The 14,284-nt window shown below is 46.0% G+C and overlaps 1 protein-coding gene across 1 annotated transcript; it reads right to left on the bottom strand.

The window, feature by feature from the left end:
• Positions 1 to 1,001: 1,001 nt before the first annotated feature.
• cep170ab (centrosomal protein 170Ab) lies at positions 1,002 to 10,991 on the bottom strand. Its single transcript, XM_041933897.1, has 18 exons — positions 10,887 to 10,991; positions 10,689 to 10,778; positions 10,219 to 10,297; positions 9,950 to 10,008; positions 9,347 to 9,509; positions 8,561 to 8,698; positions 7,905 to 8,345; positions 7,363 to 7,733; positions 7,116 to 7,244; positions 6,840 to 6,972; positions 5,148 to 6,623; positions 4,598 to 4,841; positions 4,274 to 4,382; positions 3,905 to 4,063; positions 3,340 to 3,428; positions 2,887 to 2,980; positions 1,347 to 1,398; positions 1,002 to 1,207 (listed from the first exon to the last, which is right to left on the bottom strand). The coding sequence occupies exons 1-18, from the start codon at positions 10,989 to 10,991 to the stop codon at positions 1,002 to 1,004; spliced, it is 4,137 nt and encodes a 1,378-aa protein (XP_041789831.1).
• Positions 10,992 to 14,284: the final 3,293 nt, after the last annotated feature.

A 14,284-nucleotide genomic window follows, 5' to 3' on the forward strand; every position in this document is an offset into this window, starting at 1 on the left:
CAAATATCAACATCTATCAGCTTTGTAATGTGCAAAAAACAAATTTCTCCTCTACTCTGGAGCATCATCTGGAGCATCTCTATCTCCAACTGTAATGATTGTTTGATCCCGGGCACTTGTGACAAAATACATTTGGAAGAGGAAAACCTTTCTGGGAGCTACATTTGATTTTATAGTCTCTATTACAACACATGGTCACATCTTTGATACACTGGTTTCAAATGACATCGCCACAAGAAAAAAAGGCATGGATGGGAGTTTTTGATTTAACTATAATAAACATTTACACCGGTACATACTGTACATACCCAGTTCTTTTCCCAGCAAATAAGCAACGTGGCCTTTCCTGATGGAAAATCATTACTGAGAAATGTTTGGGGATTGCAATTGCAACAGGCCAACGATATATTCATTTTTTCAAATAATTCTATGGTGGGATAAAAGAAGACTTTTCACATACACCTCTGCTGAATCCTTTTTTGACGCCATTGCACCTTTCTGGTTTAGTAGCTGACCGAAACCCTTATGATTTAATCACAAAGCTCTCAAGGCTTGTAATTAAATGGCAAGACTGAGTTCATCTGTAACATTACATCCTCTCATCTTTTACATCTGCTCTTTTTTAAGGATAATGGATAATAAGAATGAGCTGCAACACAAAAACACAGATGGGTTACTGTATATTATGTCATAGCTTCTTCACTAGCCCACTGATTAATACTTTAATGTCATCATATTGTATATTTCACAACCCAAGAACTGCTATTTGGTAGTGTTGGACTTTTCAAAGTCCTATCTTGAGTCAGTTTGATTGACAGCTGGGGCAGTCGGGCATCATTCTCCTCCCTCTTTCCGCGTTTTGCCTGAAACCAAATACTTAAAGATCCTCTAGTTTCACAGCGCTACCTGCTTCAGGATGAGTCCAACATAAAGGATGCACTCTGACTTATGTCCTTGATGTTCCAGTTATAGGTTCTGGAGCTCTGCTGGGGCCCTGGGTCTCACTCCACCACCTCTGCATGGTCTGAAGGTCCACAGGGTTCAGTGGCCAGTCCTTCAGGCCTGGAGGAAGCTCCAGCTCCAGGGTGCAACACTGACGCCCCCTGCTGAGTCCCAGGGCTGATCTTCTGGTCAGTCAGAGGGCTGGTCAGGCCCAGATTAGACAGGGCATCCAGGGTGCCGTCTGGGTCCACCATCATGTCGATTACTGTTAGATTGGCACATAACAAATATTAAAAATTAGTATTCTTGAATTTAACGCAGTACCAAACAGTACAAAATACAGCCACCTGTAATTTTATGTGTAATAGTTCACTAAAAACTAATGAAATGCATCACATCCGTACCGAGCAGTTGTCTTTCCACTCTCTTCAGGTCTTGAATAATGCTTGAAATTTCCTGTTAAGAGAACATAAATGAAAAACTCAAGGCTGGTTGAGGATGTGATTAAGCAAGTGAAAGTTCGTACACCAAATAAATCAACTCAATTCGTCTCTTGGTTGCTGCAGGAATGAGTTTGGAGCTGTGCCACAGACACTCAGAGATGCTTTATGAGCTCTGTGACAGTCTGGTGGAGAGACATATCTCTTCAGGGGTTCACATGAGGCCAGACCGGGTTAAATGCAGAATTTATGACCACAATAAAGTTTTCTGGACTTGTGGTTTTTTTGCACCCGCAACAACAGCTCGTAAGTCTTTTTTTCTCCATCAAAACAGCCAAATTTGGCGCGCTCTGCTCTCCAAAAAGAGAATTTGCGAGGTAATCTAAATGGTATGTGCAAGACAGAAGTCTCTTTGATTTGATCCGTCAGACAGCTGTAATACTGTCAGCACTCACTATGATTGCTTCAGTAAGTAATCAGATATTGTGTGGTTTGTATAACTACGGAGGAATGGAAGGAGTGCATCTAATACTGCTTGGCATTAATCCCGTCCTATGAAAGCTAATGGATTACTGACACAAACAAATTCTTAGGCAAGTTATTTCATTACTGAAGCTGTATCAAATTGCCTTTCAGTCACTGTCTTTTTGGATTAATTTATGCCAAATTAGTTCCAAAAAGCACACATTATGCTGATTAGACTTGGCTGAAATTTGTCTCTCTGATGACTGTATTAAAATGCCTCGCAATTAACGAGCACAATACACTTATTTACACATGCAGAAATTCTGGTTTTAAAAGAGTTTGCGGTCAACACATTGTGACATGCTTTGGTGTTCTTCCAACTGTAATTAAATAAATGGCAGTTATATAGCAATGACAAAGGAATGATTGCACACACACACACGCACACACAGCCACACATTTACTCTTTTTTTCTGAGACCATCCTTCCCTAGAGCTGCCAGCCATGGTTAATGCCACATGATCATTAAGCAGGACTCTAAAATGACCTGTGGTTTGCACATTTTTGTCAAACTAAATATTTTGAGCTTGAACTGGAATCCTCACCACATGCTGAAATAACACTTTATCAGTCTACAGCCATGCTAGCAGCTCTGTGAGGCCGTGCTCATGCACAGTACATGTGATTGAGCTAAGTGCTAACTTTAACGTGCTCACATGCGCACAGTGACAATGCTAACATACCCATGTTTAGCGGGTATAAAGTCTACCATGGTCACCGCCTTAGTTCAGTGTGTTAGCATGCTAATTAGCAATAAATGCAAAGGACAGCTGGGGCTGGTGGGAATGTCATCAATAACAAAATATTTGACAAAATATTTGACAATGTGAAATTTGGACCTGCTGGCGCTACAGGGAAGGTTGAGGGATCACCGAAGTGATTACTTCATCCTGAGGGGACGAGAATGTCTGAACCAAATTTTATGGCAATCCATCCAATAGTCTGAAAAACAGACACACAAAGCGGAGAGACCCATTACCTTATTGGAGCTCTTGAGCAATAAGGAGTCATGCTCTGCCTGCAGTTTGTTCTCAATCTCTTCCCATTTTCGTTCTTTATCCTTGAAGAGGATCCTGGAAGCCAAGTGAGTACGAAAATAGATGAAAACAAAACACATGAAAATATGTTTAGTCTTAGTACCAGTTGACGGTTAAAGTGATTTCATTTACACACTGTCTGTTGATTGTAGGAGCGAAAAAAGGCCTTTGTGTTGTCATCCTTCATGTGATAATGAGTAAGACATGTAGCTGGTTGTCAGTGTAAACCTCTGTGAAGTGCCACTCACATTGTGCTTGGTTGGCCTAGTTACAACATGAAACGCCGGCAAGAATCTTAACAAGATTCTTGCTGGCGATCAAGTTTACACCAACTTACAATAACAGCACATTCCTCCATGGACCTTCCTCCTGGTTGTCACAATCACAGTGCTCACCTGATTTTGCAGGTTGTTTTGTCGACTGCCTGACGTATCCTAGTGGAGAGCTGAGTGACGGATGCTAGTAGTAAACTGTCCAGCACCGCCTGATGAAGAGAAACACATCAGTGTCACTGCTATTTAACATTGGCAACAGTCTTATTAGCTCAGAAGCTTTGGGTCCTATCAGAAGCACAGTTTGTCTGTGAAGGGTGACTGCAGTTGGCATGCTGAGAGCGCCCTCTAGTGACACACTGTGCTACAGACTCACATGATCCTTTAATACACAATTGTTTACAAACATTTTAACTGTTGTCACCATTAACCAATCACAAAGGTAGAAAATTAAGTTTGTATGACCTACATTTTCTGACTTCCTTCCTTTCAGAGTGCCTAAACACTTTGCACGAAACAAACTGAGCTTTGTGTACAAAGTTTTCAGTGTGTCTCCTTACTCACACTTAAAATAGAGACTTGAGTGAGAAAAGCGTCAGCAGTTCAAGCTCTGGAATATCCTTACGATATGCAGAATTCCTATATATGTCAGAAAAGAGCATTATTTAATATGGAAACAGAGACTCACATCATCTCTATTCCATGTCTGTCGGCGGATGGAGCGGGAGCTCTGTCCACCAGATCCTCGGGGGCGAAGCTCCACAGGCCGCTCATTGCTTCCCACTGTGTTGCTGTGCTCTGTAGGACCACCGAGGTCCAAGCCGTCATCAAAGACACGCTCCTCCAACTAAAACAGAATTAAAAGGCACACAAAGGATCAGATCCTATTGCTGGTCAGCTCTACATAATTTGACTTTATTGAGACTCAGTTTCATTAAGAACAGGCTGAACCTAAGTAGCAGCAAATGAATGAAAATCCTGACGTTTTGCAGTTACTGAATCTGGCAGGCAGAAAAAAACAAATTATGTTGTGGTTGTTTTATAATGTGTTGACTACCAGAGCTCCAGGATCAGTGGCTGCAGGGCTGACTGAGTCGATCTCGCCTGCCACATCATGAATTTCTCTGGCAAGCATGGCTAGGTCTTTGGCTAGGTCTTGGCTAATCCTGATGAACAAACACAAATGAGAAAAATCACCACCTGACATGTGTTAAACCAAATTTTCTTCTTGTTTTACTGTAATATTTATTTCTTACACTTCATACTTTAACTCATAGCCATCAAAAGCACTGTTCACAGCAAAACAAATATAAATAATGGAAAACATGTAATAACATCTCTATACCTCTAAGCAGGATGCTCTAAACTCTCACCTACATACCTGGCTATTTCCTCGCTGTGTGCTGTCCAGTCTCTCATATACTCTTCCTGTTCCCTGGAGTGCTGCTTCAGGGCAGCCAGGCCTGCAGGATTCGGAGTGGCTGGGGCTGAACCTCCCAGCTGGGCTACCCGAGTGGAGGGGAACGGCCGTCCGTGGCCCTGCTTGGATACGTGGCGGTTTGAGCCATATTCGTCCTCTGAGGTGGAAGCATACTCCACAGGCACACGCCGCCATCGGGAGCCAGCTGGAGAGAGTGGAAGTTCTTTTAGAAAGTTGGCTATTTACACATCTAGCAGACACAAAGCAACATGAGCATTTATTTGGAGTCAAGTGTCGGGCAACCTGACCAATGTGAATCCAATATTTGCTCTCTTTTAGCTCTGTTTTGGTCTCCATAAACTCCTGAGAAATAAATGTATCTCTTCAGCTGCTTAATGTTGCACAATGTTCAGAAGCTAGTGGCTAACTCTGACCCACACTTAACAATAATAATCGTACAATATTTAAGCAGTATTGGATCAATTGGAACATGAATCTGGAAAAAACTTACATGCAGGTGTGACATGTCCATAGGAGGAGGTGCCTTTATTTTTGTCAGGCAGCTTGGAGGCGCTGTTTGCCCGAGCTCTGGGTCCAGACACTGCTGTGACAGTAGAACCTCTCAGTCCTTGTCTGATGGCATAATCACCTGCAGCGCTCCGAGCCCCGAGACCTCTACTCCTTGTCACAGTGGCCTCTGAGTCACTCTGGGCTGATGGAGAACCCACCCTTGGCCTCCTTGGCTGTGCCAGGGCCTCTATCCTAGACATTCCCCTTCTTGCCATCCCTGTTCTGGATGTGGAGCTTGTGGTGGAGGCCTCAGAGGCTACCGACATCCGGTCAAGGTCGGCAGGTTCAGTGTCTGATGAGTCTCCCAGCCGGGCTCGCCTCAGCAGAGAAGCTCTGGTGGGCCTGGGCTTGGGAACAATGGCGGTTTTATTGGCTGCAGATGCGGCTGGGGCCTGGGTGATTTTAGCCCGACTTGACTTGGTGCTAGCCCCCACTGTTGTGCTCCCAGTCTGAGCTCTGGCATGTGAGCTTCTAGACTCCTGTGTGGAGGTGTGCTGGGAGTCAGAGAGGAGTGAGTTGGAGTTGACGTCATCGTCAGTTAGGTCCAGGGAAGTCCAGGGGCGGCTGGGCTGCGGAGGACCCGATGCCCTGGTCTTGACCCTCCTGTCCTGGGTCTCTCGGGCGCCAGCGGGGCCTTTGCCGGACGAGCACACCACCGTTCTCTCTTTCTGCTGTGATGCAAGAGTCCGGCGTTTCTGGACGACTTTTCTCACTCCATCAGCCTGGCTTACCGTGCTGGTCGTGTCTACGTCTGACTCTGGTGACATGGAGCCTTCAATGGACTGACTTGGTGGATCACCTTGGTCTGATACAGTCGTCTCTAGAAAAGCTGCCACAGCTTCTGAGTCTTTCTGAATCGTGGCGCTGTCAATGCCGGTCTCCCTGCTCTGAGCTCTGCTGCGCGGCACCCCATCGATACGAGGTATGAGCTCAATGGGCACGTTGGAGCTCGGCTTCTCCACGGTAAAACTCTCCTGCCTCACCAACGGTTTCCCACTACTTTCCCTAGCCTTCTCCTCTTCCTTTTTCCTCCTCCGTGCCTCCTCCATCTTTTTCTCCCCACTGGTCAGTGGACGAGGGGGGAGCTTGGCCAACATATCTGACTTGCCAGATCTCCCGCCACCACTGTCCTGCGACTTGGCTGGTGAAGAGCGGCTGGGGCTACCGCCATGACCGCCTACACCTCCGGTGCCGTGAGTAGGCCGATTCTTTCCCCTGGCCATCTTCTCCTCCTGGTTCTCCTTTTCCTGTAGCTCTGTGTCCTGTTTCTCTCCCATATCTGCACGCAGGCCTGAGCCTGGGGTCCTCCTTCCTAGGACGACCTCCTCACCAGGCAGCTGTGGCAGGGTTCTCCTCTTACGCTCTGTGTAGCCAGATGAGGCAAAAGAGGCTGAGTGGCTGGACTCACTTATTTCAGCTGGAAGGAGAAAAAAACAGATTAATAATTAAGGGGGTCTTCAGATAAATGCCTGTTACGTATCAATGGTGGGTGGCATGCTAGTAGAATTGGTTGTGGGGCTTTGATTCAGCGATTATCTCTCTACCAGATTAACCGTTAAACCGTGAATTTCATGTCTTGAAATTCAGACTTTCAGATGAGCTGACTTTGCTGTCCAGGGGAGATTTTAAGCACCTCTGTCCTCTGTGACCATGATGTGACTCTCCCCTCCGGATCCCTCAGGGTCTGTCCGGATGTGACTTGCAGCCAGAGTAGCCCACTGTGAGACCCAGCGAGGACCACCCACTACCAGTTCCTCAGGTAGAGCCTGGACCAAGACAGCATGACAGGTACAGGAGAAAAAACTGTAGTGTTTAAACAGAGTAGATGGGCTGGTTTGAGCTAATTAAATGGAAAATCAAAGAAGATGAGACATTTTTGTAATGCAACTTCTTGGTTTGAATTTAAAACCTCTGTCTCCATGCGTCCAGGCTTCCCTCTGTCTACGGTTCCAGACCTCTGGGAGGTGAGCCTCTCTCTTTGGTCAGCATTGCTCAACCTGGACACACACACAGTCTCTTGCTCATTCACACCAAACACCTGCAACACACACATATGCAAAAGTGAAGAAGCATACACATACATGTATGAAAAGGATGTTTTATGACGTAATCATACTATCGTGAAGGTGCTTTACTGTACGTTTCTTCTTCCCCACCTTGTCAATCATTTTCCTCGCCTCTTCCTCTTCATGATCTCCATTCTCCAGCTCAATGGTATAGGTCCCTCTTTCACTATAATCGTCCCCATGGTGATAGCACTCATCACGACCACTCTGCTGGTGTGGTGCCGAGCCACGCCGCCTCTCCGCAAAACCACCTGCCACTTTGGAGGTGGAAGACTTGCGGCGGCGAGCAGGACTGTCCTCCTCTGCGAAGAGCCCCTCTGGTACGTTAGCACGACCCTCTCTGATCTTCATCCCTGCGCCGCCCCAAAGCCCCCAAGAGCGTTCCTCCATTGCTGCAGCCCGGCGCTGCTCTCCAAGGGCGTTCTCTGAGTCGCTCTGCGTACCGTCCTCATGTTTACTGTCTGCCATGGGAGGGGTGCAGAAGACGGAAATGGGTCAGAAAGAGACAAGGAGGGTTAAAGAGAAGCTGAAGCTAAACTGAAGTAAACAAACAAGTAATACACACATCTTAGAATTAATGTATACACACACGCTGCACAAATGCCTGCACGCACACACTTACACACACACACCTTTAAGGCTCTTCAGTTGTACAGGAACATCACTCTTCACACTTTCCCCGTCATCCTCTGCAACCGTGTCTTTCAGAGCCAACGGCAGCTCATTCTGAGCGAGCCAGTCGGCAACTTTCACCTCCGCAGCTACCATGGCTGTCTGAAGTGGACTCAGGTCCTCCCCCACAGCCCTTTTAGGACGCGGCCTGGTCTCTGGTCCCACCTTCGCCACTCGATCTTTGACAGTCACTTTACCTGTCGCCCCAGGGTCAAATTCAATGGTGAAGGAGGCGTGGCCATGGGTGGGCTCCGCACCAGCCTCTGGTTCCCGTGAGGGGGTTTCTGCACTCGTTTTACCTGCTGGGGGAGCGTCCTTGGTTGGGATCTCAAAGTAGCTGGGCTCCTGATTGGAAGCTGTTTGCAGGGCAGACTTTGGGACCTCTGTGATTTTCTTGGTGTCTGTCAGAATGAAAGCAAACATGTATTTAGCAGCTTAAAGTCTACTGAAGGTGAGGGAGGTAGTAATACATTTATCAAGACTGAACATATTTAAAGCTGTTATTTGCAAAGCTTCCAAAATAGAGACATTTTAAATAAAGTTATCCACGTTCATTACTGCCACAACTACATCATCAGATCACATAAGGTAGTACTTTTAGCAGCACTGCAAATACCTGTTTCAGCTCTTTCTCTCTTCCGATCTGAGCTCTTTTCCTCAGGCCTCCCAGGCTGCTGGTCATCAGTGTCTCCATCTCCCCACCAGGCAGGCTGGCCATAGAGGGGCGTGCCTCTGTGCAACACCGCTACGTCCCCTGGCAAATAAAACCGGGCAGTTTACCACAAGTAAAACATCTGCAGCTTCAGAAGCAACGACCACATCAGAGCAACTGTTGAATTATGTGGGGCACGGCCGGGTGTTCACCAAAAACTACAGGCCTGCATGCAAGTATGGTTCTTATTACTAATTTAGCCATCTGGGATTACGTTAACTAATAACGGTTTATCATACATTACAATGTACTATAAATCAGTCATAAGCACATATTTTGCTTATCATTGTATTTATAAAAATGTACTGCATTATGTATCTAATGCATTATTAGTGTTTAGCAATGTATTCACAGCAGCTCTAACTCCTTATAGGAATCATCTATAACTGGTATAAACAGTTGAATGAATGCTTGATAATGTCATTGTTATCACGCTTGATGCATTGCCTTCAGAAGTCTTGAACTTGAGTGTGAATGATTTGCACATGTGTACAAATGCTTTGAGGATTTGTTCATGTGTGGCCTGAGTAGACTTATCAATAAGTTGCTGACTCTATAAAATGTCAGCAGTAAAAGACTTTTGACCATAACTGACCATCAATACTTTATCCTACGACTCGTGTATTTGTGAAGTGGCATCTGAAGATCAAGATCTGTGTCACTGTAACCTGTGTCCTCGGACACTCTCACCTGCAGTCTTGTCCTCCGCCCTGCCGGCCTCCGGGGGCTTGGCGGCGGCCCCCTCGCTCACCGGTGCTGCCGCCGGCCCGGGGGCTTTGACCTCAGATTTAGACGATTCCCCCTCTGGAGGTTTCTTCTGGCTCAGCTGGAGCTGGCTGCTGAACTTCTCATGCTGACAGACAAGCAAGGAGAGTTTAGAGGGACCGCTAGGTCCGGCTGAGGGGGAGCCAGATTTTGTTTACGGAAAATGCGAGAAAACATTCATGTCACGCATTTATTGTGCTTAACTCTGAATATTAGCACTGAACTTTCCTCCTCCTCATTAAGATAAATCCTCTCCTTTCTACAGCGACCTGGACAGTTTGCTGTGATGAAACAGCAGATTCACGAATCTTGAGAAGCAGTATTTTTTGTCCACTTCAGCAGAACTCTTCACTCTCTCTGACTAAAATCCACTTCTCATGTGTTTATTTATTTATTTATTTTGCACACTGATGAAAAAATACAAGAGCTTCCTGCCTGTTCTGTTTTGAGCAGGCATATTTATTCTCCGCACTGACATATTAACTCGGGCTGCTAGTTCCTCACGACATGCACAGCGCGCTGTCTAACCTTGAGGGCCTCCTCCGGAATATGCAGCTCCCCCCGAACCACGGTGAACAGGTTGGTATGTGAGGCGGGTTAAGGCGAAAGACGGTGAGCTCTTTGCAGGGGTGGGAAACATGCATTGGTAGCCTCATCTATAATGCAGCAGGCAGAGTGCAGTGAGCATGCACGGCTCTTCAAGAACAGATAAAGTTACAGTGTTGTCCATGTACGCTGACCTTGCCCTGTGTGTCACAGAGGATTCACAGATACACGAGAGCATATTCAAAGGATATCATATCCAAACCTCAATTTGTCATCAGTTTTCAGTGTGACGTAGATTTGCTCCTGTATCCTGACATCGTTGACGAATGTCTGCAAATAAAAGCAGAGGGTGATTATTGATTTAGAAGAAAATTATGTTAATACTCGCCAAGTATAATCGATCCTATAATTGGTGCACAATTTCTATTGGCAGAAATTGCTGCAAAATGCTTGACAGCCAAAGAAACAAATGATTCATCCTTCTGCAAAGTGAAAGTTAAACATCCAAGAAAAGAAACAATAAGAAAAGGACATTCTTGATTGAAGGGGGACCTAAAAAAAGAGATCTATGATCTCTAGAATCAAGTTCGTGAAAATTGCTCGATGACGCATGTATAAAATCTGGTTAGACCACAGTCTCTCTATTACATATCTGAGGCTGTCTTTTCTCAGATCAGCTTGCAGATAAAGTCCCAGAAGAGTAGAAAAATAAAACACTCACCCCATTTAAGCTGCCCAGGTCCTTCACTTTGTGTTCGTCTGTATTCGGCTCATAGTTGATGACGGCGTGCTGTTTGTCCACGCTGCGGGACTAAATCACACAAAATCCAGTCAATCACTGTAATCCATGCTAATCTCAGGCCTTCAGATAGTAATCCAGCAGCATGAAGAATGACAGCAGAGAACCTCGGCGCTGTACCTGCAGCATGAGCTCGCAGTCATCCCTCCCCACGAAGATCATCTCTCTTGGGAGACGATGACGCGTCCCCCCGCCGCTCACCAGGAACCAGGAAGTCAGACTCATCTCCGCCTCACTTGCTCACCTTTGACCCTTAAAGCGTCCTGCTGGAAACAGGAGCAGCGTTAGATCGCAGTCATCCATCTATGTTTCTGTCCATCTATGAGTCTATTTATGAGTCACGCTCAATCAATAAAAGGAGCGCTAACAGGCGTGAATGAGCCATGCTGCTTCATGCAATTACAGAGAGAAAACCACTTCAACATCTGTGTATGACGTGTGTGCGCATCATATGCACTGTAGCTATTTCAGCCATCACCTGAGGCCACTGACATGCATATCTCTCCCTGTAGAGCAGCAAACAACATGAAAGAGCGGCTGAATGTGTAAAAATCCACTAACAGTTCACAGAATTCCAGGCATCCTCCTAAAATCCCAAAGTGAATCGCTGTGCAGTCACCCGGTCACCACACTACTGGAAAAACAGAGGAGGAGTTAGATATGGAGCAATGAGAGGAAGGATGGGGATGACTTGGGGGTAGATGGTGAGACAGGCCTCCAGATAATGATACATGTACATTAGGGCGGCTAATTTAATTGGATGCTGTGCAGAATGTCAGATAGAGGCAGGAAGTCGGGGAAGGAGACAGAGATGGAGAGGGGGCAACAACGTTTTTGCTGGAAAACTCACATCTCTGCTCCCCACGGTGCTCTCATATGATTCCCATGCAGCTGTCAGATCTCCCCGTGCACATGAAACAGCACAACAGCTCTTTTCACCGAGACGAGCAGCCGGTCCTCCCTCTGCAGGAGCGCCACGGGCCCTGCTGACTCACGCTCAGCCAGCCGTAGGTGAATTAGCGGGATTTAATCACGCACGCTTGGTCATATCTGGGGCTACTGTTTATGCATCAATTCAATCCCAACGGGACTTGACAGCCCCCTCCCCTGCCGCGCCTCTCCCCCCTCCCCCGTGGAAGAATGGACGCGTTAACCCTTTCGGTGGCCTGGCTTCACACTGGCCCAGATTTCCCTTTTAGACGCTTGACCACACGCGGCTCCGTCCACTCTCGCATCTAAACCTCCTCTGCGCGTGACAACACATCAACGGCGCTCGCGAGCGGCCGCAGCCGATGGCTTCCAGTCGGCCAATCACAGAGCCTGAAAATTAGCCCAGTTAGGCCATGTCTCAGCCCGGCGTTTATCATGGCTATCTAATAATGACAGCACGCTGAGGAGGGACATTCAGCTAAAATAATGTAATGTTGGACAAAGATCATGCACATTACGGTATAATTAGATGTCTAGCTCCAGTGTGTTGGCCACAGTTTGGATGTTAATACCGACTTGTCATGTGAAGCATATGATCCTTAGCGTTCAGGACATCCCTCTTCCTTCACGCACCCTCCTGGAGTCAAATAGAGGCCAATTGAGGCAGATTTACGATAACACTTTTCACGTGTTATTGCAAACCAGGTTACGGCGGCTGCCCGCTATAATGTGCAGCCCGGGCTCCCTCCGTTATGGACGACATATAGGATTGTCGCGATGCTCATCTCTCCGTCTACATCCTCGGCGCGCAAAAAGCGGCGCAAGACAGCGGGGGCGGCCCGGTGTTCGGATACACGGACGGACAGAAATGTCACTCACCAGGTGGTCTGCGGAGAATCAGCATCCGATATGTAGGCTGGAGGATTACGAACGGCGATGCTGCTGCTGCCCCTGCAAGCCCGCTGCCCAGCCCAGCTCTTGCGACGCTGCTGCGTCTTGGCCTCACGGTGGCGCTACGTGCGCGTACAGGAGGCACACGAGGTTATGTAATGCTGGAGTGACAGCAAACCATGAGTGGACCTTGTTAGTGGGGTGGTTTTTGCTGTTGGACAATGATTCTTCAGCGTACAAGCAACATAGGTTTATATATTATAGTATTATAGACTGCAGGCCTTGAGAGTAAGCATGAAAAAGTGGTTTCTTTCTATCATAATGGTGCAAAATAGAATATATGATTTTCCAACGTTGTAAAAATTGTTTTAAGTTTTGAGGATATTTGCGTCCAACCCTCTCTAAAATGTTTCAAAGTAGCTCATTTGCGGAGCCACATTATTTGTATTTTATAATTAAATTGTAGTTTGCACAAAAACAAAACAATTCTGGGCAATTCTGAAATCTTTAAAAACATTTTAAAGCCCAGCTCCATGCTCAGTGTAACTGACCATACATGCATCATGGCGAGCATTTGGAGTCAATGTCTAATTGAAACACTAGATGGCGCCCACGCATTGCGCTGTAGTGTAAGAGGTGCTGTCGTTATGGTTGTTCAGCCTGATCAATTACGAGGCACCAACATGGCATCTATAAGGTTATTAAAATTCACTCTTAAACAAAAGAAGAAAATCAAATGGATCAAACTGGACCAAACCAGCAGTTAGTCTGATTCTTACAGCAGCACTTAGACAAAACAGTAAAATGTATTTTTCACATTAACATGAAACGCGGATTATGTGAATTATGTCCCTGTTGTTGTTTATGAGTCTGTATTAAGTTAGAGAGAAGGCTTTTACAGCCTACATGTGACTAGTTTGGCTCGGACTCAATCTGTTGTAACATTATTTAACATGATCTCCATATGAACCAGTTATTAAAAAGAAAACACTCTCTTTGTTTGGATTATTTATTTAAATTATATATTTATAACAATGTGACCCAAGAGGGTTAGTATATGCTTTAGGTTGCCTTCCTCTACTGTCTGACTTTCGCTGTTGCAGCTGGATAAACCTTTGAGGTTCCATTACACAGCAATTAATTAGCCCACCGTTTAAAGTGCAGCCACACTTCATTGATGCATTAATCCTCATTAATCCTTCAGCTCATTTTTCTCATGCTTTTAGTTTTATTATAGCTAAACATTATGCTTCGGAGCTTCAGCCAGGAGCAGAATCAAACAGTGTGGGAGAATTGCGGCCATGCATCAACACCGTTCAGATGATTTTGTCATAATTAGTTCACTCTGTTGGCTCTCGGTCTCAGATGTCTAATTATTTGCCTGGTTGCTTGTGACTGTAAATCCGGACGACTTTACTGTCTGCGCTCCTGCTCAGTAAAGGCTATGACATCGCAAAAACACTGGAAAAAGCTCAACACAGGCCCTTTGAATGCCCTATGTGATATCACAGCACTGTGAGAGAAGCAGTAACTTTTCAGCAGCGTGCTTTCTAATGGTTTTAAATGGGAATTTTATTTATGGTGCTGCAAGTGTTTATCATGTTGCACTCTGCTAAGAAACCTTTCTGCTCATTTATCAGACAGATGGCCCGTCAGACGAAGACATTCAGCTGAGAACAGGACCCTCTGTCTCACCT

The sequence above is a fragment of the Chelmon rostratus genome, chromosome 3 (assembly GCF_017976325.1).
Source record: "Chelmon rostratus isolate fCheRos1 chromosome 3, fCheRos1.pri, whole genome shotgun sequence".
Classification (NCBI taxonomy): domain Eukaryota; kingdom Metazoa; phylum Chordata; class Actinopteri; order Chaetodontiformes; family Chaetodontidae; genus Chelmon; species Chelmon rostratus.